General features: G+C 39.3%; 1 protein-coding gene across 5 annotated transcripts in view; it reads left to right on the top strand.

Annotated features, from left to right (window-relative positions):
• Positions 1-25,348, top strand: part of adgrl2a (adhesion G protein-coupled receptor L2a) — a 160,015-nt gene that overhangs the window by 92,596 nt on the left and 42,071 nt on the right. For 3 of the 5 annotated variants that reach the window (XM_066647559.1, XM_066647560.1, XM_066647561.1), the window contains 3 exons: positions 14,816-15,029; positions 21,303-21,412; positions 24,650-24,664. In XM_066647559.1, coding sequence (XP_066503656.1) covers positions 14,816-15,029; positions 21,303-21,412; positions 24,650-24,664 — 339 coding nt within the window. The remainder of the gene's footprint in view (positions 1-14,815; positions 15,030-21,302; positions 21,413-24,649; positions 24,665-25,348) is intronic. The other 2 variants (XM_066647563.1, XM_066647562.1) reach the window with 1 other exon arrangement.

The following is a 25,348-nucleotide window of genomic DNA, read 5'->3' as shown; positions in this document are numbered from 1 at the left end:
ATCACTACTTCTGAATGCATATTTAGTAGAGTCATTACAGATTGCGCTGCATTGCTCGAGGGAGTCAAGTTGCAATTTGGGCCCTAGTGTGAAAACAAATCGTTCTGTGAAGTTAAACGTGTGTGGGCAAGCCTACAACTTAAAAGCCTTGTCTGCCTCTGACATACCGTAAAATCTCATCTGTGTAGTAATGCTCGTTAATGAAATGCTTCAACTCATAAAAACAGCTCAGTGTTCCTAGTGTTTCTGGGAAATCTCTCTAAGACCAATCAGCATTGCCGTAAACTCGGTGACTTAAAATCCTTAATGAAGTTAAGTGAATAGTCTGGAGTCCTGTTCCGTCTGCTTCTCAGCCAGACCTAAGAGCACGCCTTTATTAAACACAGACACACAGCACAGTCCTTTTGTTCTGTCCTTCAGAGTAAACAGTCTCTGTGGGCTTTTTCCCCCCACTCTTTCTTTTGGATTTCTTTTTGTTTTCCACCTCGATGTCACACAGGGATTTTGTATCGGGCCAAGGGATCTGACTTCCCATAGTGCTAAGCTGCCGCTGGGTCAATACGCCATTGGACCTCAATGCAGCTCAGGTCTTTCATCAACAGTCACTCCTCCTTGATAAGGCTGATAAGAGGACAATGGAAGGGAGAGCAGACCGCTAGCCGTGGTGTGTCCATGGCCGCGGGCCCCCACCCAGCAGAGTGCTTCAAATCCTCATTAGGATTTGCCGTTTACTGTGTGGGGGGGATTTAATGGATTAAGGTCCATCACAGCTGGCTCTTGGTTTGTGTTTGTCATGCAAAAAAAAAAAAAAAATCAAGCAAGGCCTATTGCTGCAACTTATAACATAGGATGTCTGTCTGAGACTGTGTCCCTCATGAGATTATGATGATACTCAGTATTGATTTGGTCTGTATTAATGATTTGTCTATTTTCAGAACGTGCTGAGTAGGGACTTGAAGTCAGAGCAAGGAAGCTCTGGCCAAACAGGTTTATGGATATAGAAACAAATGGGTATCAGTGGAAACTGGCTGAAAGTGCTGTAACCTAGCCAAGACTAATTTGCATTTTATGGTTTCTTGGCAGCTGGTCTAGTGGTGGTTGACGCTATGTATGGGGTGGATTAAACATAGAATTAACAGTTTTTGCAATGGAAGATTTTAGATTCGCTGCTGTGGTCATTTGTATTCAGTGTGACTCGGAGCATTGCAGGTTAACTGATAGTATAAGGGTTCCAAAACTGGGTCCGTGTCAAGTCAGGCTCATTTAATGCAGATGTCTAATTGGATAAAGGGTTTAATGGCATACAACAGGGTCATAATAAGGACACTCATTTCCCAGATGAAAACTGAATTTACTGTGTTAGTCATCTACCCATATGCCTCCTATCTACCCTGGCCTCTTTTTCTTTTCCCCCCACGTCTGTCTTTTTATGCTTTGTTTTGTCTCGTTCCCGCTTGGGCCGGTTCGTGGCCATCTAACAAGCATATCCCAAGTGATCAGCACAACAGTGCAGGATAGCAGCAGACCACACCGTCAGAAAGTCTATGGAGAACAAGAGGATTTGTCTTATCTTCCTCCCGTTTCACCACAGACAACATCCCAACTGAAGTGAGCCATGAAACCTTTATTGTTTTGTTTTGCTTTTCACATACCATGCAGGCTGACTGTAATGTGGCCATAAAAGGCCTGGTTGGCAGAATGTGTCCTCTGTGAGTGAATTTCATCTAAAAGATGTATTTTCAGTATGATAAGGATCTTCATTCCTCTTTTGTTTAGACTTCCTGTTTTGTTTTCTGTCTTAAAGAGATAGAATCAACTATACTGAAGGCACATCACAGCGATCTCAGAAGTGTGTCGAATTTAAGAAAACCTCCCTTTTGGAGAACTTTGGGTAGAACAGAGAAGAATGCCAGTAGTAGAATTAATGTCTTGGCTTTCCGTCTGTGGCAGGGGCTGGCGAGTACTGTGAGAAAAAAAAAAGACTGTGTATTACAGGGTCATAGGGTAACCAGAAGCAGTTTCCTGTTTGCTGTTTTAATATTGTGGAATTTTAAGGTGATTAGGGCATGCAGCATTAGGGTCACCTCAGCCTCACAGTCATTTGCATGTGATTCAAGCTCATGGCTTTTAACTCTCTTTGAAGTAGTCAGAAGGAAAATTTGACTGCTAATTTAAGACTGTAATTGTTTAGTTAAATTAGCAACAAAAGATTCTTTGACTCAGTGTGATCAGGAAACAGCAGATTTGGCCAGATCCTTCAGCATTCAAAACTGATTGGAAATTAAAAAAAAAAAACAGAAAAGAAATTGGGGAAATGTCATGTTATGCAACTTGGCTGGAGTTCACTTTGTCTGGCAGTTTGTCATTTTTCACAGTCATTCTCTGATTGTTTTGGAGTTTCTTGCTGCCAGCAGCAGACAGTATGAAACAACTGTTAGAAACAGTGCTGTATACTTAAGCATAACAAGCATAAATAATAGAACTATTTTTAAAAACACAGTGATTACAGGATATTACATATAATAATACCACATTTTACATTCTCAGTACATTTCTGTGTTGCTCTTTCAGCACATGCCACCTCACCTTTGCCATACACTGCTGTATGACTCTGCATATCTTCAAGAATTGAGACGTGAACGTACTGCATTTTATATTTCAGAGCAGTCTGTCACCAAAAATGAGCACATAACACATACAAATGGAATATGAAGCAAATGTTAACCTCAGAGGTATATCCTAATGCCTGTCTCATCTCAGCTGGGCAGCATGTGGGTTCAGTGTGACTCCCTACCACTTACTCAAAGCTTTTTCTGCACATTCTCTGACAGGATTATAACCAACAATGCTGCTGTAAGTGGTGAATTAAAGCTGGTATTTTTTGCAGCAATAAAAGTGCATGTTAATTCCTGAATGTGCCGACCCCAAGTAACAATGCTGCGTAATTTAGTGGAAAGTAGTTGAAATGTTCCGCTCTAATGTCTATAGTCTCCAATCAGTGAGCTCTTGACATGTCAACTGATTCATCAGTCTGTTTGTGAAATGCAGCTGCTCTGCAGATCCTGACATCGTCATGTCATATACATACACACTTTTCCATTGCTTGTAATTTGGAGTGTGTTAAAGTAACATGTCAAGCTGTGACTTACAGATGTTGAGACTTGAGCTTTAAATATAGGAAGCCAATGTTAATTAATTAGCCTCATGATTGTCTGCACTCAGCAGGAAACAGTCCTGCTAACTGGTAGTCCTTTTGATAAATAATCACATCTGTGAATAAGTACACGATGATATCACGTTTAAGCTGTGTAATATCTCAAGTCAAACAAAATTCTGTGTTCAATATTTTCTCCACGATTAAGCTGCTTGACGACACAGTTTTTCAGTCTTTATTTTAAAAAATATAATCTGTTTTGTTGTATATAAATGTATATAACATGGTAAATTGAAAAGTGAACTGAACTTAAAACTGAAACGGTTTAGTTTATTTATTTGTAATTATTTAATAATTCGTTATTTTGAAATTTGGAAGATTTAAACATCAACGTTTGGCCATTATGATGAACAAAGCTGTAGATTACCAAAGTGTATATCACGAAAGGATAATTACAAAATCTAACATTTAACAACTCCTTGTTGTTTGTAAATATTCATTTAGAATTGCCGTGGCATCCTGGTCAGGGTTTAGGTGGGCCCCCTTGGAATCACCACATTGAGGCAGGGCACCAGTCCATCACAGTACATCCCACACTTACACAGTAAAACACACTATGGACCATTATGAATAATAATAATAATTTAAAAAACACAAACAAACAAAACCAAAGAAAATTGCACACATTTATTGTTAATTTCATCAGCTCCAGTTACAGTACAGATGCATTTTATAGTTCTCCAGTTACAGACAGTGGCCCATCTGTGCTGTGCATATTTTGTTGGCATTTTTCATCCTGTTCTTCAGTGGGCAGGCCCCCTACAGGACCACCTCAGTGCAGGTATTATTTGACATTTCACGTAGAGCCAGGTTTTGTAAATGCTCCTTACAAGTGTTGTTCACTGACGTACCACTGTCCAGCTAAAGCCAAGTCACACAATAATATTCTTTTCTCATTGTCCATTTCATCTGCTTCCCTTAACATACAGGTGCCCAGCAGGTATAAAATGTATTTCAATTTGTTTACTTTATTATTCCTCTTTAACACTGTTCTTCAGTGGCCAGGACCCCCAAAGACCAGAAGAGGGCAGGATCATTCCCAACACTGCAGTAACATTGACGTAGTGGTGGTGGTATGTTTGTGTGAATCAGTCACAGCAGTGCTGCTGCAGTTTTTAAACACTGTGCTCACTCACTGGTCATTCTATTAAACACACCCACTTTGTTAGTCCACCTTGTAGCTGCATAGTCAAAAACAGATCATCTATTGCTGCACAGAATGGTGGAATATTCACAGTCCAACAGTGATACAGAGGTCCATAAAATCTTTAGCAGCATTGCTGTGTCTGATCCAGCTGTACCAGCTCAGAACAAACAAACATGCCACGACCATGTCAGTGTCACTGCAGCGCTGAGATAATCCTTAACCCAAATACTCTCTGCACTCTTTTGGTCCTTTGTAGGTCCTGACCATTGAAAAACTGGGTAAAAGTTGGCCAACATATAAGTATAAGAGCTACATAGTAGCTACAGAGTAATGTAGTGGCAGAGCTACAAAGGGCACCTGTATAGTAAGTGGAACTAATCAAATGGACTATGAGTGTAGAATATTAGAAAAAGTATTTACAAAGTTGTCAATTAAGTGACATGCATTTTCTGTCCAGGATACTGTGGCACTGTTCCAGCTTTTAAAAATTAAACTCTCATTCACATCCCCTAGCCACATTCACTTTGAATAATCCATGGGCATAGTTTACGTTTTGAAACCAAAGCAGCTTCGCCTATTACCAGGTAAATCCTTTCAATTTACTGCTAATGTTCAGTCCTGATTAGTTGTATCTCATGAAAGAAGCAATAACAAAACGTTTTAAGTGCCACTACATTTCAGAACTAATGTTCATTTGTCTCTGCACTGTGTATTTGCCAAGTGGAAGGGAGCAGGGCAAGTGAGTAGGGGTTTATTTTTCTTTGGATTGGAATGGGCCCAGTATGTCCCCCGAACACAAGCAGAGAATCACAATGACCTCACGCTGTGAGTCAGTGGTTGACCCAGTGAGTCATTTCACCTCTCCGAGCTAGAGATTGTCCGAGTCAGACACAGCAAGACTGTAAGACTGCATTTTAACATGAATGAGGTTGAAGTTTACCCCCCGTAGGGTGTCATACACTCAATATCCTCCATGATAACAGAATGTCAATCATTAATGAAAAGAACTCATTTTAAGAGCTGACAGAAAGCTCTCAACTGTGTGCAAACACCGATACCAGGCCCCAATTTTCCATGGCTCTGTTATTACCTGGCAAAGTTTTCTATCGAGTTTTTGATTGTTCTGCATTTTTCAAAGCTTCCTTAGACTTTTTATGTCAAATACAATTCCAGGACGGCCTCGCAGAAGCACCTTTGCTCATTTCAATTTGACAGCACCTTGCAACACACCCTACACACTCTGCATTCTAGACAGATGAAACGGAGGTAACTAGAAATGTGCAATGCCCTCGGTAGCTAAATCCTTTGAGATTGGGTTTGCAGATTTAGTACTGGATTGAAAAAAAAAAAAACAACCACTCTGCTACAGCCAAATATGGAAAATATGCAAATGTATTACAAATACGAGTTTCACAAAGGTTGTTTTCACTCATGCCGCTCCAATCCAGTTCATTTGCATTTACGATTGGGAAACAGCATGCATGTTTTTTCCATTTGCATTATGACGTGAATTTATTTAATGCTATATATCACATGCCACAATAAACCCCTGCATAATGCCATTCTCTTTCAGACATTTTTAAACACAGACAAATGACTAGTTTAATAAGAGGAGAAAATACCACTGTTGAGGTCAGTTTTGGGTGAAGTGTCTCTTTAATACTTTAAATTAAACTTAATTTTCACACAGAGCCCTCAGAAGACCTTTGCAAAGGGGCCAAAAGCTCACTGTGGCTTCTGTTGCTTAAATGATTGAGCTTGTTCGACTGTGTCGGCCAGAGCAAACAGCTTGCTGGTCAGGGAGTTTAAATGCCAGGTGGAGGTCAGACAAAGCAGTGTCTGAATAATGTGTCATCGAGGTATTGACATGAAAGGGCACATTGCTCTTAGTGTGGGAGTAGAGGGAGAGAGAGAGAGAGAGAGAGAGAGAGAGAGAGAGAGAGAGAGAGAGTAATCTCTCTGTAATGATATGTGAAATACTTCCCTATTGATTGAAGGAGCATGAAATGGTTTATTGGTTTATTGGACCACTGCAGATCCCAAATCATTTACAATGCCTTTGTTTTAGACTGATGGCCTCATTCTGTCAGTGACGGATCTCCTGCGTGTCTCTATAAACTTGATCATTCCAGTCATAAGAATCTCTGTTGTATGGCTAGGTCAGTGTGAGTTTGCTTAGATTCAGATTTATTAAAATAATTAGTGCAAAGATGTAAAAATGGAGAGGTTTTAAATGTTCCGAATGATGGACAGAGATATTTACACAACACTATAACAGTTAAGTTCTAAATTATTTCACCAGCAGAATGCCTTTTGTAATTTATGATCAAATATGGGTGCAACCAATTTCTGCTATTTTTCCACACCTTAAGATTTGATCATTCTAAACACATTAACCAGTGTTGAGGTCTGGGCTTGGGTGGATCAGTCTGTTGTTCTGAAAACAACAGCAGCTTTCTTTGTTTAATATGCAGTTTATTTATTTAGCTATATCCTTTCCCCTGTGACTGTTTTTTTCTATCTATACATTCTTTCAGACCCATAGAGTTGGGTTGTCCTCTTACAGTGGAAAGATGGACAAAAACAGCTGTTGCCTTTTTCAGATTTGAAGTAAATGTGGAGCTTAACTTTCTCTTATTGCTCAAAGATGAAACTTTTAAATGCAGATTATCTGATGGACAGAGCATTACTGGCTTCACAGGCCTTTCATGGAGGTTAGGGGTCGTATCATTATAACTCTAGTACAGTTTATTTTATTATATTTTTCACTTATTTTTCTTAGACTTTGCCCTTCCTCACGCAAGTGGGTTATTTACATTCGATCAAATAATGCTCAGACATTTCTCGTGAAAAATAAAATTGCAGTTTTGACTGGAAATGTTATAAATGAAGTGTGGCTCCTGACTTGTGTGCAGTACTGTGTAGTGTGTATATATCTGTGCAGTGACACATTCATGCCTTTTAGCATCCCCCTCCAAAAAAAATGCCTTTGGGGTTTTCAGATTGAGAGGCTGAGAAAGTTGTCAGCTGCCTGCAGGGGTGAAGCTTTCTCAGTACCCGAACAGACAAACCCATGACCTTGGTGGGCTGTATTGTGTTTAATTAAGCTTAAAGGTAACATATATATTACTTATGAAGGTGATCCTAGAACCTGTTGAAAGATGTCCTTATTTCTCTTCTATTTGTGTTTTTATTATTTTTATAAATGTATTTTCTTTAGGTTTACACAACTAATTGTGTATGGTAGTTCATGCGCTTTATGTCAGTACTTCCACTGCACTTAGAGGTTTGGAAAGTCTTGCCCTTGGAGTGATAAGGTTCTTTTGATACCAATGTAGATAGACAGTGTTCCCATTATACTGGTAATGTACACAGTAATTTGTCTTTGTGTGCCTGTGCGTATCTCTGCTGGTACAGCACGAGGGAGCAGAGGTGGGGGGGGGGGTGCTATGGCATTCAGATACTATCTAAACATTCTTTGATGGGCTAAAGCCAGACTTTAAAAGGACCTACCTCAGCAGCAAAAAGGCACAATCAGTGGGGCATTTTTTTTTATAATATCTATCCCCAGCTAAATGACACAATGTCTTTTTTTTTCCGGCACGCACCTGTATCAAAGATGCTCCTGATAGCCCTCCCGCTGTTGCTATGGAAGAGAAAGATGTAAATGAACTGGGGCAGACTGTGGTCATGAATACCAATGAATTTTGGAGCCAGGAACCACACGAGGCTCTGTCTGAGTATCAGACAGCATTTGCCTTCTCCTGCCTATTGAGCGTCACCAATACGCTGCTTATTCTTCTGTCTCCTGTTTTATGGTGTCCATCAAGGCTTGTCCCTGACAACAACAGATGCATGGGGCAAAGAACAGGTAACATGCTGCGTTGGCCAGTTCATAAAACTGTGCTCTTGCAGGAGAGGCTTGTTTACGGAGCTCAGTATGCGGAAGAAAGTGGGGCTTAGCATTTGATTGTTGTGACTTGTCTGGCTAATAAAGAATTGGCATGAGGATGCCTGCGCCGGCCAAAGCCGAGGGTCGTGTCCTCACATAGTTTAGTCCACTTCAGTGGAATATTCTACCACAGAACTTGAACCAAACTGCACCCACCTCCCCAGTAGTGAATATTTTTATTGATATTCACAATATTTTCTTGTCCGTTTCTTCTTACCCCTCTTGCAAAAAACTTGACTTCTTAAGACAACATGCTATTGTAAAGGATATTGCAGGATTATGGAAGCAGCTCTGTGGGGGGAAAGGTGACTCAGGGTCTCTTTGCCTTCCACAGACTTCCCTAGCATTTAGTGCTAGTGGTGAATATAAAAAGACTTAAAAAAAGACCTGGAGGACTCAAGCTGCGTTTCCTGTTGCTTTGCACTGATTCGGTATGCCACGCTTTCCTATTCCCTTCTAAAATCCCCTCAGCAAGCAACCTTGTCAACCGCAAGAGCAGAATAATAGCAGTCAACACTAGCAATGCTAGCTCATTTACAAGCAGCTGTATGCCACTGTCAGGACAAAGCCCAATCCAAGCTGCATTAACTGGGCTTGACAATCGTCATGAGTGTCCCGGATCCTTTTTAGAGCTTCAATGGGAAAGAATGCAGTGTCAGGCTTAGATAATCTAGTAAAGAACCTCCATATATTTGGCCATCCCCAGCACACTATGAGAGCAGATTCACACCAGCGCTTAGAAACTTCAATACATTCCCATATTTTTAGAGAACAACTGGAGATTTTTTCCCCTATAATTTATATTTATTTTATTGTAGGAATGTCTCATACTAAACATATGAAGAGTGAAAAATGCAGAGTGCTAAGAAAATCTTCCCTTGCACAAGAATAATAATAATAAAAAAAAATTCTTCAGCCAAGCTACTTTATAGGTGCATATTTCTTTATCAGGTCATATGTTTGTCATCTGGCACCTCAGCAGTTTTTTGTGTGAGGGAGATTACAACAGGATGCTGCTACTGATGATGATGATCTTAATCGCTCCCTGTATGTTCATTACCTCTACTTCAGTGATAGTCATATCCTGGCAGATGGTCACTTTCCAATTGATTTGCCTCGTTGAGGAGATTAAAATATTATTACACCTCAGAGACTGGGCTCCGTCCTCGTCAAATTAGCATTTTTGCCCGGCTACTGCTCTCTGAATTGGCCAATGTCACTGCAAAGGTGAAAAGTGAATTAGAGTAGAATCATGGGACTGTAGCCACTGAGGTGGAACCCACTCTGCAACCTCTTTACCTATTTTTTATGCCAAATATAGGCCTACTGCTGGTTGTCAGCACGCTTGCGGTTTGTGTTTTGAAGATATGTCGTGTAAAAGCCTGCTTTCTGAGAGTATATGAAGCTCATTTCTGTTGGGAAAAAAGCGTGGCATAGCTTGATAGCAAAACCTTTATTTTTACCCTTTGCCCTAATCCTATGTAATTAAAAACACCAGTATCACAAGTCTCGTTTTACAGTGCTGAATTACAGTGGCACAATAGCACCCTGTATTTACACAAATATTTACACAGGGAACAGAGCACTGTGGAGTAAAGTGGGACCAAGAAGTCATTTGTGCATTTGAACCGTGATTAAAAGGGTCTCCCCCTCTTGGAGTTGCATTGACCAGATTTGTGGAGTCGTGTACAGTGGTGCGACTGATAAAGGCCGCCTCTGAAAGGCCTCCATTGTGTGCCGGCGTGGGGCCTGCTCACTGGAGTTCAGAGTTGGCTACCTATCTGCCTGAAAGGAATTGAAAAGTGACCCTTGTGGTGACTGACCAGAATGCCTGATAAGGCTCAGTGTCAGCAAGGCCAGGATGGGGCGGGGGGGAGGGCGAGATCAGGGCGATTATGGCGATGCTGGACAGGTTGCTATGGCAATGGAATCCTGCATTCTCTTTAATATATTATTTACCGCCTCTGATCCTTGCTCTTGTTATTTAATTAGAAGGAGAAGAAAGGGTTTGAGAGTCATTCACTTTCTAAAGGCCTGATTAACTTCTGGAAAATACAGCTTGCTTCCCTGCTATGTTTTAGTAGGTTGTAGCATCATTAATAAGTTCCTGAAAACAGAGTGAGTGAATCGGTGCTTTAAAAATCAAAGCTGGAAGTCACAGGGCAAGGTTAGAATGGAAAACGAGATGAACTGAAGCATTCCGGACATTGTAGCATTAAAGCTGTGGCCTAGTCTTGCTGTTTTGGCCGGGGATGAGACAATCTAAACAAGGTGTCAGCATGAAATGTGTTTTGATCAAATGAGGATTCAGACAGATGTACAGTGTTTCTTGCAAGCCGTTTGACCCAGGTACATTCATATTGTGCGTCGCTTCAACACATTGCCGTACAAAGAGCAATTTATGCTTTGGTGCTTCCTTTTCATGTCGTACAAGTGAAGGCCGAGTCTCAAGATTGGGTCCAGAGGTCCTTCATTAAATCTGTGCATTTTTGTGGCAAGCACATTTGCCTCATGTCATTGAGGTGTTAATGCATTTCAGAAGGGTCTTTTCTCCCTTCTCCCCCTCTACCTCCTTCCAGACGTGATACAAAAAAATAAATAAGTAAACTATAAAAAAGAAGGTCAACTTGTAGGGACGCTCATCCTCATTTTGTTTCTCTGGCGACAGCAGATGCTCGAATTTGAATTAGAAGATAGTGGCAAATTTGTTTACCAAACAAATAAACACAAAAATAAATCCACTGAACAATCCGAGGTCTGGTTCTTGTTGACTCCACATACAACATCACAGTCTGAGCTTCTGTGTTATTCTCCCAAAAGATTATTTCATGCAGTTGAAATTACTTGCAGCCTCCTAAACTAACTTGTTTTCTTCTGGAACTTGTCTTTGTTCCAGTTTGTTGGTGGCTACATGAAAAAAGTTCCTGAAAAGTTTCCTGAATTTATTGAAAACATAAAAATGAATGGTGTTGTAGGGTCTTGAAAGAGGCAGTGTTATTGAAAGTTCAGAACAAAAACCTTAAGGTTTGCAGAACAGTGCTGAAGATGATTTATTTTATTGCTACATTTTATTGTTTTATTTTAGATTTAATTACTTGGAACAGTTGTTTAGTATAAATTGTGTAAATCACTCAATGTGTGAAAAATGTAAAAGGCGAGTTTTGTGTCTGGGAAAAACGACGGTTGTGAGAACAAATCACAGTGTCAAAACATGATGAACTGCATCATAAAAATCAGGGATGATCTCAGAAGAGCAGCGAGACCATTCTGGCAAGAAGATAGGGCGAGCACAGACTGAGTAGAGAAAATACGGGAACACAGCAGGGACATAGAAGGGGTAACATAAGAAGCATGCAGTTGCAAGTCCAGAGACAGTGTTTAGTAAACTCAAGAGAAGCTGCTTATGTGATTTCACTTTCATTTACTTTGCATTTTGGGATTTTCTTAATTTTTTTTTTTTTATGTTTCAAAACGATAGGAACGGCCTCTCTCTAAGTGTACTTGGGATTCCTGTATTGATTATTCACAGTAGCTGTGACTCTGTCCTGAAAGATCACCCGATGTCATGCTGATAAAGTAGTTCATCCTCAGGCCTAATCAATGGCCAGGCTTTTGGAAAGTTGTTTATGAAACAGGCCCCGACAGCATGATCTATGAACTGCTTTGGTGGCCATGTTGAGGCCCAGACAACAAGCACTTATTTCCATTTCATTTCCAGACACATGAACAGGAAGGGCATCATGCGTTATAACCCTGTCATCATAGGCCACAGAGAAATGGCAAAGTTACTCATTAATTTGAAGCTGTAAAATATGGTTGTTCCCCTCCGTCCCACGCCCTCGACATGTTCTGGTTTCCTTTAAAGGGCTGAAATGAAAGAATAGAAGTGTGGGACTATAAAGCCCAGTGCCATATGGCGAAACCACAAAGTGCTCTGAAATGTAAGTGTTTTAGCAGGGTCCTCAGATGAAGTATATGGGTGGTTTTGGCAGGGCGAACCAGATCATGCTGATGCTTTTCCTGTGGAGTCCAAGGGCCACATACGTACTACCAGCTCAAAGTAGGGCAGCAAAAACTAATGTGGTCCATTCAAATGGACACCACTGCAGTCTCATTGATTCGTGGATGATGGTCCATTCGACCTCTCTATTGAGTCAGACAAGAGTTCAGTCAAATATAGGCCAGGAAGGAAAGGCAAATGTGTAATGATTTCAAGTGCTAAAGCAATCATCCAAAGGGATTGCTACTCTATCTGAGCAAGAAAAAAAAAAGAGAACAGAGAAAGGAAAGGGCTGCTTGGCTGTGAATCAGAGTGTACACTGCATTGAAATTTAAAGTTAACATTGATTGTTTGGATAGACATTTTTTAAGACTCAGGAGAACTGCTGACTCTAATTTTAGTCTTGAGCTGGAAATGTACCAACAGCAACATTGTACTGAGTGTCAGGTCTCTTCCTGAATCGTAGTGTTTTCATACCAAGGGCTTTTGGCAAGCCAGCACCTCCAATGAATTTTCTTCACCCAGAACTCGAACAAAAATCATAGCAGAGTGGTAGCTTTCATGTGAGGTGAATACCCATCATCCCTTCCCACCTTTCCTGTGTCTTAATGTGTGTGATGGTCACACGAGGAATGCCCGAAGTCAAGAAGAAAGGGATCACAACAACGGTACAAATTCTCCCCTTCGCCTGATTGTTGACTCAGTCATCCAGAAACTCATTTCGATTGAGCAAACTTTTTAAAGTCATTTGAACCCATTTTGCTGTCAGTGTTCTTTGATGCAGCCGTAAACGTCCCGGCATGTCAAAAAAATCTACGCAGGAAATGGCTTGATAAAAAGCGCTCTGCAGCAGCGGTTGCTTTTTTCTTTGTACAATTAAAGAACGTCTCAGCTGTGATTTTTGAATAGGCAAAGTGAGTGTCACAACCGTTTTCCTGTTCATTTGAAAGGATGAATTAAAAGGAATACTGAAAGCTTGTAGGTACTGTATATGCATCTTAATAGAATATGTAGCTATTTGAAAAATCAACTGCACATCTCAAATCATCTTAACAAATTTAGCTTTTTATCTAGTGTGATGTTTTTCGGGTGCACGTTCTCAGTAGGAAATGTTCTTCCAAAATTTCCGTGGTAGACTTGATGTTTTTAAATGGCATTGATTTTATTACAGGTGTTAAATGTGTAGTAAATGGCAGCGTAATTCATGTTTTACCAGAACAGAACTGCATTCCTACTGAATTTACAGAGTTCAGTTTAAATTTCCTTGTTGCTAGCAGCAGACTGGATCCATGCTGATTCTTCCTGACTATCAGACTCCAGCTCCCCTTGGTGATGAAACCCATCACCTGTCATCTACTTCAGTAACCGCATGCTGTGATTAAAAGTGATATAACATAGCCAGCAGCAAGCATATTCTGCAAAATATGTGGATATTAGATTGGCACATTTACTCGCAATTTGTTTGTAGCCTGTGTCTAACAAATGTACAGACCTAAAGTTTTGATCTCAGCTTTTGCACAGCATGTCCCCTACCACTCACATGGTCACGCCCAGATTGGCTCAGATGACTTTACATTTTACAGAAAACACCAAAAGGATCACTGTTGCAGCCAATGTGTGTTTAATTCCTGCATGCTCCAAGTGGGATTAACATCCCAGTGCCATACAATTAGCGTGCTTCTTTGTTTTAGGTGAAATTCTTAAAACGGCATATTTTCAACATAAATACCCCTGTTTATCTAAGATTGGCCCCTTCATGTTTGACATTACAGTGCTGGAAGAAAAATGCCCTTCAAATGATTTGTTGAAAGTAGTTTGCTTCACCCCTAAGCACAGCTATTTGGCACTGCTCACATTTGCAGAACACAAAGCAAAAGTATTGATTTTTTCCCCTCTGCTCAACCCAACTCCCTCCCTTTCTCCCTTTTTTCTCTGCAGCTGTGCACACGTCTACTCTCGTATTGCCAGAACCGTAAAATGGATAGAATTACCCTTTTCTGTTGTTGATGCTTGTTTGGCTGGATCTTTTTTAAACCTCCAAAATACTGAACACAATCAAATGCTTTAGGTTTCCTCTCAGGTCTAATTTTATATTTCAGATGTTATCAAAATAATGTGTTTTACATCATTTTGCGTAATCATATTGAATTTCTGTGATAGTGTTTTGTTCTCTTGGGTACAAAGCACTTTAGCAGACAGTATTAATTGCTATAGATATTAAATATTGATTTGTTTTCTTTGACTTCCCAAAGGTGTGTTTTTATTCCCCAAAAACCTAGTCGAGGGCAAATCCTCTTGTGCCTCACGCAGCTCTGAACGTCTCATTTGTCTCAGTGTCAGTTTGGCAGCCTTTGAAATAATGTCCAGTGTGTTTTCCCCACAATTTCCCTGTGATGCTTCTTGTCAGAATAGTTGTATTTCTGCCTTTGATTCGTCTCCCTCTCTGTCTCACACCCTCTGTCCCACATACTCACTCTCACTTTCTCTTCCCCCCCCCCACAGGGTTCAGTAGAGCAGCTTTGCCGTTTGGTCTGGTGAGGAGAGAACTGTCTTGTGAGGGTTACCCTATTGACCTGCGTTGTCCAGGAAGTGATGTCATCATGATCGAGAGTGCTAATTACGGGCGGACGGATGACAAGATCTGTGACGCCGACCCCTTCCAGATGGAAAACATCAACTGCTACCTCCCTGACGCATACAAGATAATGTCCCAAAGGTGGGTTGAGTGCAAACACCCTTCATTGGATTGGACATCTTCTACAAGCTCACTCGCACTACTGCATCAGCACACACATGCACTACTGCGTAGAGGTGAAGAGCTGTGTCACTTCAGCTTACACACACTAATAAATATGAAGTAAACATTAAAATTGACGTGGTTTATTTGATTCAAATCCGTTTATCATTTCCACATAGAAAATGAGAATTATTTCTGTAATTACAAATAAAATTTACATTTTCTGTGAAAATAATTTACACATTTAAAAAGAGTGATGTTTAAAATCGTGTTTGAAATTCTCTTTAAATGGTCTTAATTGATACATATTCTTATGTGGAAGTGGTATTAGGTTATTGTTAAACAATTCTCTGCTTAAGAATAGAATGATCTTATTGGGAAATATAATTTTCCATGAACACTTACATATTTTGTTATTAACTTATAATTGTATTGTGATTAAAATTTACAAATTGTTTTAGAATAAAGGTGGGTGTTCTTTAGATATTGATGGAAAATACAGAATTATATCTTTTAAAAAATATACTATGATTATTCTATTTATTTTGAGATTATTTTAGCTTTGTTCCACATTGATAATTTCACCTGAAGTATTATTAAAGAGATACATTCATTAATTTATTCATTCCAGAGCCTACCCAGATCATTGGGCTCAAAGCAAGAGCACACCCAGGACAGGGCACCGGTCCATCACAGCCTCGTAACTCAGCACTATTGAAACTGGAATATTAATTTGATGCAGCACTCTATTCTTGCATTCTAAAAGCTGTCTTCTTTTCTAATCAAGTGATCAGGTTGTATAGTGCTGACTGGAATGTCCTCAGAGCCAAACATGGAGAGCATACCCCTCTTTAAATATCTTGATGTTAATTTCAAAGTGCCCTTAAAAAAGGACACAAAAATCCCGATTTGTCGTGTATCCGCTTGCCAATTTAGTGACTAGCATACATCTGGAGCCTTGCAATTTCTCTTTTCTTGCATTGCGCTGGCAAACAGGAAGTTATGTGTGAGACGGTCTTTGATGTGTTTTGTAGGTCTAGGCAGCGCGGGTTGTTTGTATTTCCGCTCAGCTTATTATACGTGTGCCATGATTTGTATGAAAATAGGCCTGAAACTGCAGCGGCTCAATTAGGCCCTTCAGCTGCAGGCAATTAGGCGTCTCAAGTGGGTGCTAATCTACACGGGAAACTTTTCAAAGGGATATGCCTCCTTAGGTTTGCGCAAGCCCAGATGTGAAATTGCATTGTTTTGCACTTTTCATGTTGTTATTTCTTTTGGCCGAGTAATGAATCACCACCAACATCATAATCATTCATCATGACGGTTGATTAGTGTGCATTAATAATAGATGCAAGCTAAGTTTTAGCTCATGATGCTTCGATTCTGTGTGGATAAAGCTCAAGCTTGGGATCAGAGTGGAAGTATTGGAGGATGAAGGGATCAGGGGTGGTTTTAATGGCCAGGCTCACATTTAAGTGGCCGTGGTCTTCTAAGTAAACAGTGAGATTGATTACCAAATATAGTCCCAGCACCTTTAAAAACTCAAAGCAAGTTCATGATTTATAGGAGTGGAAGTTGCATGACTTTCAGGCAAAGAATCATTGAAGAAATTCAAACTTCATATGCAGCAACCTCAAATGAACTCAGGAAATATTATAATTTGGCCGTTTTTTCTGAGTAAAAACGAAGATAGCTGACTATATTGCATTAGAAAGATTGCTTTGAATGAAATGAAACGGCACCACTGTCCTTGAGTTTTTCCCTATTAAACCCTAATCATTGCAGCTCATTATTGTGCTTGTTAATTATGTTGTTTAGGGGAAGGTGTTTAGTAGAAGGTAGCATGGACTGGAAAACACTGCTGTATTTGTATTAGTGACAGAAATGCTTGCAGAGCTCTCCGTAGACCTCTGCATTTGCTGCCTGATGGCACAAAGCCTATCGTTGCTCTTGTACTTGAACGTTTTTAGCGAGTATTTAAGCTGCTCCAGATTAATATTTTCTGTGAATGCAACCTTCTAAATATGAGAACTGCACTTGTTTATGAAATCAAGAGGCACTCCCAGGTGCTGATATCTAATCAGTAGAGGTGCTGAAGTACTGTAGGGAAGGAATGAGGTTCTAACTCCATCCAGCCACTGTAAACTGTTTGCGGAGGCATAGTAGTAGTAATAAAATGAAGCACTTGTCTCCTCAATCACTGCACAACACTGCCACCATTATCATATTGACTTTCTGCTGAAATAATTATGCAAGTAGCCATTTCTTTTATCACCTAGCACTTTTCTTAAAATATTTATGTTGATTTGATGGGTTATGACCATTTGAATCAAAGTGTGTTTGACAGTGAATCCCTGTTTGTGCTTAATTGCCTCCTGCGTGTGTCAGGAAGAACATGATGTTTGCTTGTTTTGCCTTGGTTCAGTGTAATTACAGCAGGCGTATGATAGTAATTAGCAATTGCAGGTTTAATGACAACTTTATATGTTGCCTTCCACATTAACAGTGGTTCCACCCAACACACGGTTATATTTGTCCACACATCATTTCTAAGAACATCTCAACAAATGCTTAGAAATATATTTGGAAATTAAACAGCAGTCTTCTCAGAAGCTTTTCTCTTCTTACTTTCTTTCCTTCTCCTCACTGTTCAAGGGACATGATGAATTTTAGAGATTAAACGAAAGGGTCATTAGCACAAGTTCTCCTATGAGATCTGAAATTTGTCCCATATTCTGCATATCTGACTCACATTCAGTAGTAATCTTGAACGTCGTTGTGTGCTGCTCGTACACAGCATTTAAGGGGACACCCAGCTGCAGCCTGCAAGGCAAGCCAATGGTTGAGTGCATTTCAACAATGTTCTCTTTTTTATCACCCATTGAACACTTGAACTCTCTGCTTTATGGCGTAGCATTTTTCTTGTATAACACTTTATATGCACATAATATTGATAATTCAATGTAAAACTGCATTGTCTGAAATAATATTTTATATATATAGTATAAGACTGTCAGAAACACTAAGTCAATAATTAGATTGCAGCTCTGTGCACAGCTTTTAAGCTACTCCCCTAGTATTGACTAGATATTATTGAAGAGTAAACTGTAAATATGTAAAGAATGTAATGTCTGTCACAAGCCCCAATTGCTTTATGTGTCAATCAATGCTCAAGTTTAAAACTTAGAGCTTGGAGCTGGCCTCTGCAGTATTAATCTCAGTGTGGGAACTGCAATGCACCATTAATTTGAAAGGCTCTTTGTGTTTATTTTTCCAAAAAATGTGAGCAGGTTTGTGTTCTTTTGCCTTTAAATAGATCACTCAATTCAGTGATTCAGTTACTCATATAATTGATAGTGACATCCCTAATGTAGTGCAGAGGATGATCCTTTTGTTGATGGTGTGCAAATGGCCTCTTCAAATAACAATGCAGTGTATTTCCCATTATGTATTATCAGTAATATGTTATCAGCATCATCCAAACTGCATTCTGTAAACATCTGAAAAATATGAAAATATAATTTTTATATTAATTGATATTTATAATAATTTAATTGTAAATGTATGTTTTCAGTGTTTTCTATGAGCTGAGTGTAAACATTCGGTGCACAATATCCACACCTCTTAAATACTTAACTTTGAAAACATCAGAGAAGCCCCAGTGACAAGAGGTGTGTATGTTAGACATGTCATCTGTAAGACAGTCTCATCTTCTCTGTAAACACCTTTGCTGTCAGCCTAGGGTCTATTTTGGAGGAAGATTTTCATCAACTCTCTCCACGGCGCTCTCAAGCTGCTCGGGCAGACCTGATGCTTAGCTCTCCTTAAAGGTCAAATATGGGAGGATTAGCTTCTGAATATCTTAGCGTGATTCATAAAATATAAGAACTCTTCTTGACTTGTCTTCAGTAGGAAGAAGCCATCAAGTTACTCTAACTGTGGGGTGTATTTTTCTATTATGATTATTTATTTTTTATTCTTTTGCTTTTTTCCGCATTGTATTTTGCACCACACGGACACTGGAAATCCTCGACTCTATTAATATGACTCTATTTAAATGCAGATAAGCAGAGGTTTAGCATTTGCTTGGGGTGTTTTGTTTTCTGCTCTGTGCATGGTGCGACATTTATTTCTCCTTTTTAAAGTAAACGCAGTATATTACATTATGGAGATATTACAACAAGAGAAATGTCCTTGTAAAACTTTGTTATAATCCTGTGCAACATTATTTGGCGACACACTATAAGCCATGCGTTAACCTTCCTCTTCGGAGGCAATCTTTGCACATGAACAGCTACCTATATTTTATTTGCATATTCAGTTATGCAAATGCATAGACAGCATGACTGAATGAAATATAGGGCACACAATACACTGCGCATGCCTTTAATAGAGCTACAAATAAAAATAAGCCCATTGGCACAGTGTTGCAGACGCGAGAGGTGTATGCTATAATTTCAGGACTTTAATTCATTTAAATGAGCAAACATGCTGATATTTAAATCTGTTATCACATGCGAGGGCTGTTAATAAAAGAAAATAACTCTGTATGAAGGACAGTTTTCCCAAGATGGCTCCCCGTCCCCCATGGTGACGGTCAGGAATGCACAGCTGTGCCTCCGGTTGTGTGTGTGAATGGTACTGTAATGTGTGCACAGTGAAACTACCCTGCGCATTCTCCTCCCTCGGAATCTTCTTCTCCCATTGTATATTAAACCACAGGAAAAAAGACATAAGACATTAATTGTTACAGCTAGTTGCTGAGGTAAAGAGAAATAAGCGCAGAGATAAATGTTGCCCTCAGGCCAGGTCAAGGAAAAAAATGCCAGCAGGCCAATTCAGCCACCCGCTGCTACTTCTGCGTGCAAGCGTCCTTTTTGTTCTATCACAGTTTCCGAGGACCTTTGTTTTTGTGGGCATGTCGGGATTTGGGAATCAGCTTCATAGCAAGTCTAGTAGACTTTTGTCTGTGTTTTTATCAAATGCAGTCTACTTCCAGCACAGTTCTCTTCTCACTGCTGCTCTAAAGCAAAGGAAAAAAAGGGAATGCACACTGAAAAGCAGGGAAGAAAATTCACTGATGTACTGCAGATAGATTTTCAGCGATCAATTGAAATAGTAGGCACTTGCCCACGGACAGAGTTATTGATTAAAGGCTACAGACGACAGATAAAATGCTAAGTCTCATCAGGGGGATGAACTGCCCAATGTGGTGGCGTAAATATGGCCGTCGGTTTTGCAGCCACAATAACCGTCTATGACATCGGGGGTGGGGAGGGGGGGCAAAGTGAGAGGATGTCAGGAATGCTTAAGAGTTATTCACACACTGGAGCCTATTGGCTGTGCCAGCACTACAGCAAATAGAGAGAGGGGAAGGAATAAAAGTTAGAGCTCTGAAAGAGTACAACAACAAAAAGGTTGTTTCCTCCATGGTAAGAGTGAAAAGCTCAACTTAAAAACAACAAGTAAATAAATAAATAAGTCAAACAAAGAGACAAACATACACAGGAAGGCAGACACACTGAGCACACAGCATGGCTTATTTTTGTATCCGATTAATATTCAAGGAAGGGGATCTACATTTAAAAGTGTACACGGTATGATTAATCAATCAGCAACATTTACATTGTAAGTAAGCAGCCCTGATGAATATCTGTAATTAGAACACATCATTTTTTTTTTTTTTTTTGCCAGTAATTTTTGTTGTTCTGAGCCAAAAAGCAAACTGATCGACCCTGGACAAGCACACAATCCATTACAGCTCATGACATATAGTGAAAAATTCAACAGAGTGAAATGGCATATAAGGAGACTGAATCCATCATGGGCCCAATCAGCATAGCCTCAAGGATGTATACATAAGATCCTTATAACTCATGTGCTGGCGGGTATGAACACTAAAAGATTAGGTTGTTTATCTCTGTCGGGAGCATAGAAAAGGGCTGCAGTGGCATCTGCGTGCTCCGCTAATTTTCAGCCGCTCTCCTCTCATCCCGAACAAAAAGCCCCTCTTTGACAATCAGCTGGCCTTTAACTTCAACTCTGCTGTTTGTTCCACATTGATCTGCGCAACAAGAAGACCAATTGCGTTATTGACAGCTGACAGTTGGTGCTCCGCAAAGGTGTGCACAGTCAACTCTCGTAGGATAATCCCATGTGTGATTTTTTTTTTATTTGTCTTTTTTTTCGTAATTCAGTCACATTCTTTGTAATGCACTTTTTCTCTCCTCCCTGTTGCTTCTCTTCCCTCAGGTGCAATAATCGAACCCAGTGCATTGTCATTACGGGATCGGATGTCTTCCCTGACCCTTGCCCAGGAACTTACAAATACCTTGAGGTCCAGTATGAGTGTGTCCCCTATAGTAAGTATAAGCCATCATTTTGCTTATGTACAGACTGCATCTCGCCTTTTTTAGTCAAAGTTAATCATCGTCACTTCCTCTGAGAATCCACTGAACGTAAGAAAGAAAAAAAGCCTTTGTAAAGTGGTTCTGCCAAACTTACTTCACAAGGGAACAGTGCTTCAGTTCTGTCAGTGCCTACCCTGCCATTTTTAATATTTACCATCTCTGTCATGATTGTTGGCAGCTTTTCTGCTTTAACAAAATTCCATTTTATGTAGCTTTAATAAAGTCCTTCCAACAGATTCGGTAACTGTCCATATTTAAAATGAACTCACAAAAATATATTGTGCATACCTGTCATGCCTGTGTGTCCCTTTAATTTAGCAGGTGTCAGAAGTGCTCCTCATTAGGCAGATGAGCTTTACTTAGTGCTTTAGCATTTAGCATACTTGTGAATCGAGAAATTAATTAACCCTAATATGTGACACGTGAAAGCAAAGGAATGTGATCATTAGGCCCATTCTTTGCATAGTGAAAAACAAGCCGGGCTAAAGCATCCATAGCTGTTTATGGATTTTTAAAAAATGTAAAATGCCTAGCAAAGATATTCAATCTGACAAGCCCCACAGACCTAAAATATTAGTTATTGTTGGACATGTTTTCTCACTGGCTGCTACACCATAGCGTTGGAATCCTGGTTCGGAGAAAGACAAATGACACAGAAGTAGAAGATGAACAAAGTCGAACAAAACAATTTCATTCTATTTTAAGGTTTTCCATTACATTACGAGTATAGATTGTTTTGCTCCATTAGGCAATTAGATAGTTATATTATTCTCCAACTGACTTGTCTCATCTGCCAGGAGAATATCTCTGTTCCGTTAAAGACATTACTGTCTGTTGAAGATATTACCCACCTAGAGAACCATAGTGAGGAGTGCAGAACACATCTAAAATATACATCAAAGTTTGACAGTAAACCCCATTTCTCCTGGCTGTAATTTTTTTTTCTCCACAACTTTCTCAGCTGTGTTCTAATAATAGTTAGACACGAGAGGGTATAGTGAAGACAGCACTGGAACTGGATTTTTATCATTTATTATCCCAACTTTTAAGTTAACTAACAAGGTTCAAGATAATGCTGTATTGAACTTATATTTTTTAAAATAATTGCTGTGATATTTTCTGATTGTTTTTCCATTTCCTTATGTGCGGTCTTAAGGAAGTGTCTGGACTTTTATTCTGTAATTATTCTACATTCTCAGTCACAAATAACATATTTCTCTTTCTTAACTCTGGCTTCGATGTTATCCTTTTCAGAGTCCTTTTCATTTGCTGGCTGTCCACAACACCCTCCATTTATTTAACCTGGCTGCTTTTTGTTTGACTTTTTAGGAAATTGGAGTTCTCCTGTCCTGGAAATGTCATACTATTTAATGTATTTTACCACCCACTGTTTTGAGAGAAATGATTTCGCTAAGTTTGAACAAAAGCAAACATAAATCAATATTATTTGGGTTATATAAATGATGTTAAAGACCAAATCAGGAACTGCAACTTGTCCGTTTTTAATGCTGGATCACCAAACATCCTCGAATTCAACAGTGTCACACAATTGGACTCATTTGGAATGTTCATTTTTAACAAACTCTTTCATGTTTGCAACATTTGAAACTTTTTGATATTTCCTGATTGAGTCTTTAATGCTCTCATATTTCTGTCTGTACTACACTGATGCCTCCATTATCATAGAATACGAAGTCCTTATAATCTGTTATTACTAATGGGAGGAATGATGTGAAATGCTCTGTGTGTGTATATATATATATATATTCAAACGCTAAATTTAATATGTGCTACTAAAGCACTCAAAAATCTTGTTGCTGTCTCAATAAAACCTTATATCTCAGAAATGCAAGTTTTTCAGAAATGTAATTTTTTACACCCTTTAGTTTTTATTATATAATTAAATGTTGAGTGGAGCATTTCTATTGCGTCTAATGCTCTAAAGGAGAAATTGAGATATGAAGTTATTTTCAGACAGCAGCTAAATAAAATAATAGTAAAATGTAAACCACAAAAATGACAAGTTGCTAATTTAATTTGTGTTAATGCAACATCAAATTATGTATTTAATGCAGCTAAAATATTAACTAAACCATTCATGTAAAACTTCACGTCTTTTAACGTGGCTATATATTCCTTTGACTTATTCATTTACTTTATCGAAGAAGGCTGTGTCTGATGGATTTTCATAAGAACTCTAGGATACATAAATATTTTGTGAAATAATCAATGTAGATTTGGATCGCAGTATAGGATTTTTAAACGTTCAGTGGTTCACGGTTTTTAAAGTAGATACGCGGGGTGTAACCATACATGATGATATTACAATATTATTGTCAAAAGATGGCATTAATACAAAAACAATATAACAATAAATACATATAATCGATTGAACTCTAATTTGATCATATTATGCAGGATACGCTATATGCCACAAAATCCCATGTCTTTGGGTCCTTTCTGGGACTTTTCTTTATTGTTTCTCTTATTTTTCTGTGTTGTGTATTGAGCAGGACCTCATTTTTGATAGTGGCGTCACACCTCCTGAGGTGATTTACCTCCTCTTGATAGGTGACGTGATAAAAAAGAGACTTATCTAATGGCCCTTGTAGAAACATTGCAGAAGAGCCACAAAACCAAACTCTGTTCTGTTGATTACTGTTTAAATGCCTCTGCGCTGACCACTGCGGTATAGTGAAGGTGAACATTTCTGGCCAAAAATCTTCAGTGCTCCCTCTAGTATAGTAATTATACTGGATTATGGAACCTTTATTGTGAAGTGACTCAAATAGAAGAGTAGGCTGAGTGTGTATTGTTACACCCCTACTGGATACTAAATATTTGGTTAAGTATTCTATATTTAAACCTCTATTCGCATATTCTTCTGAGTTCTTTTGGAAATCTACCTATTGGTTTCTGTGCTACAGTAACACTCCAATCATACTGAAATTAATGCTGGAACTTCTAATCATTTAATCATTAACCTGCTCCTTTTCTTAAGGGGTTTCATCGTGTGTCTGGCTCTAACGTAATTCTCTCTCTCCTTCTAACTAGGTGTACATCTGTAAATATTATCCTTTAACTCATGACATGTTAACTGCATGTGTTCATGGACATGATAGTTAATTCATGTTAATCTCTTTTTCCCCCTTGCACCCCTTTCATTCTCTCGTCCAACGCATAAAATAGAAGTGGAGCAAAAAGGTAAATAACTGACACAATCTAAACTCCCGTAGCTCCTTTGTTTTTTATTTGTTTTTTTCTCTTTTCTTTCCTTTGTGGCATATGGTCGTTTAAAAAGAAAAAAAACACAATCTTCCTATCCCCACTCTTGCCTTTCTGATCCTAGCAGGCTGTAGGAAAAATCCTCTTGAATCAGTAAAGGTCAGTAAAACTGCAGCATTGGGAGGAGGACTCATTATAAAGACATGATAAGACACTTGCAACTTAAATGTTAGATGTGATGTAGAGACTGGAGTCTGTAGGGGTTTCTCCCCCCCTCCCCCTCCCCCACATACCCTTGGGTGCTCTTTCTGTTTGGCACAGTCTCTTATTGCCTGGCTTTCCAATCCCCCTTCCATAGCATGCCATGGTAACAGGTTTTCTCTTGGCCTATTAAATTCACTGCCTCAACTGTCGTTTTCTCTCTCTCTCTTTTTCTCTTTGTTTCTCTCTTTATCTTGTTCTCGACCCCCTCTTATTCTCGTTCTTGCTCTCGCTCTGTCTCGCTATTTTTCACTCTCCCACTTGCTCTCTCTTTCTCTCTCACTCACACTCGCTCTCATTTTTGCTCTTTCTCTCTCTCTCTCTCCCAATCTCCCTCACTCTCTCTGCCCTCTCCCAACCCTGCCACTTACTGCTCTCTTCACATTTGATTATTGTGTCTGT

This window comes from Hoplias malabaricus, chromosome 16 (genome assembly GCF_029633855.1).
Source record: "Hoplias malabaricus isolate fHopMal1 chromosome 16, fHopMal1.hap1, whole genome shotgun sequence".
In the NCBI taxonomy this organism is placed as follows: Eukaryota; Metazoa; Chordata; class Actinopteri; order Characiformes; family Erythrinidae; genus Hoplias; species Hoplias malabaricus.
The sequence above is the reverse complement of the archived record's forward strand: the minus strand, read 5'-3'. Positions and strand labels throughout refer to the sequence as shown.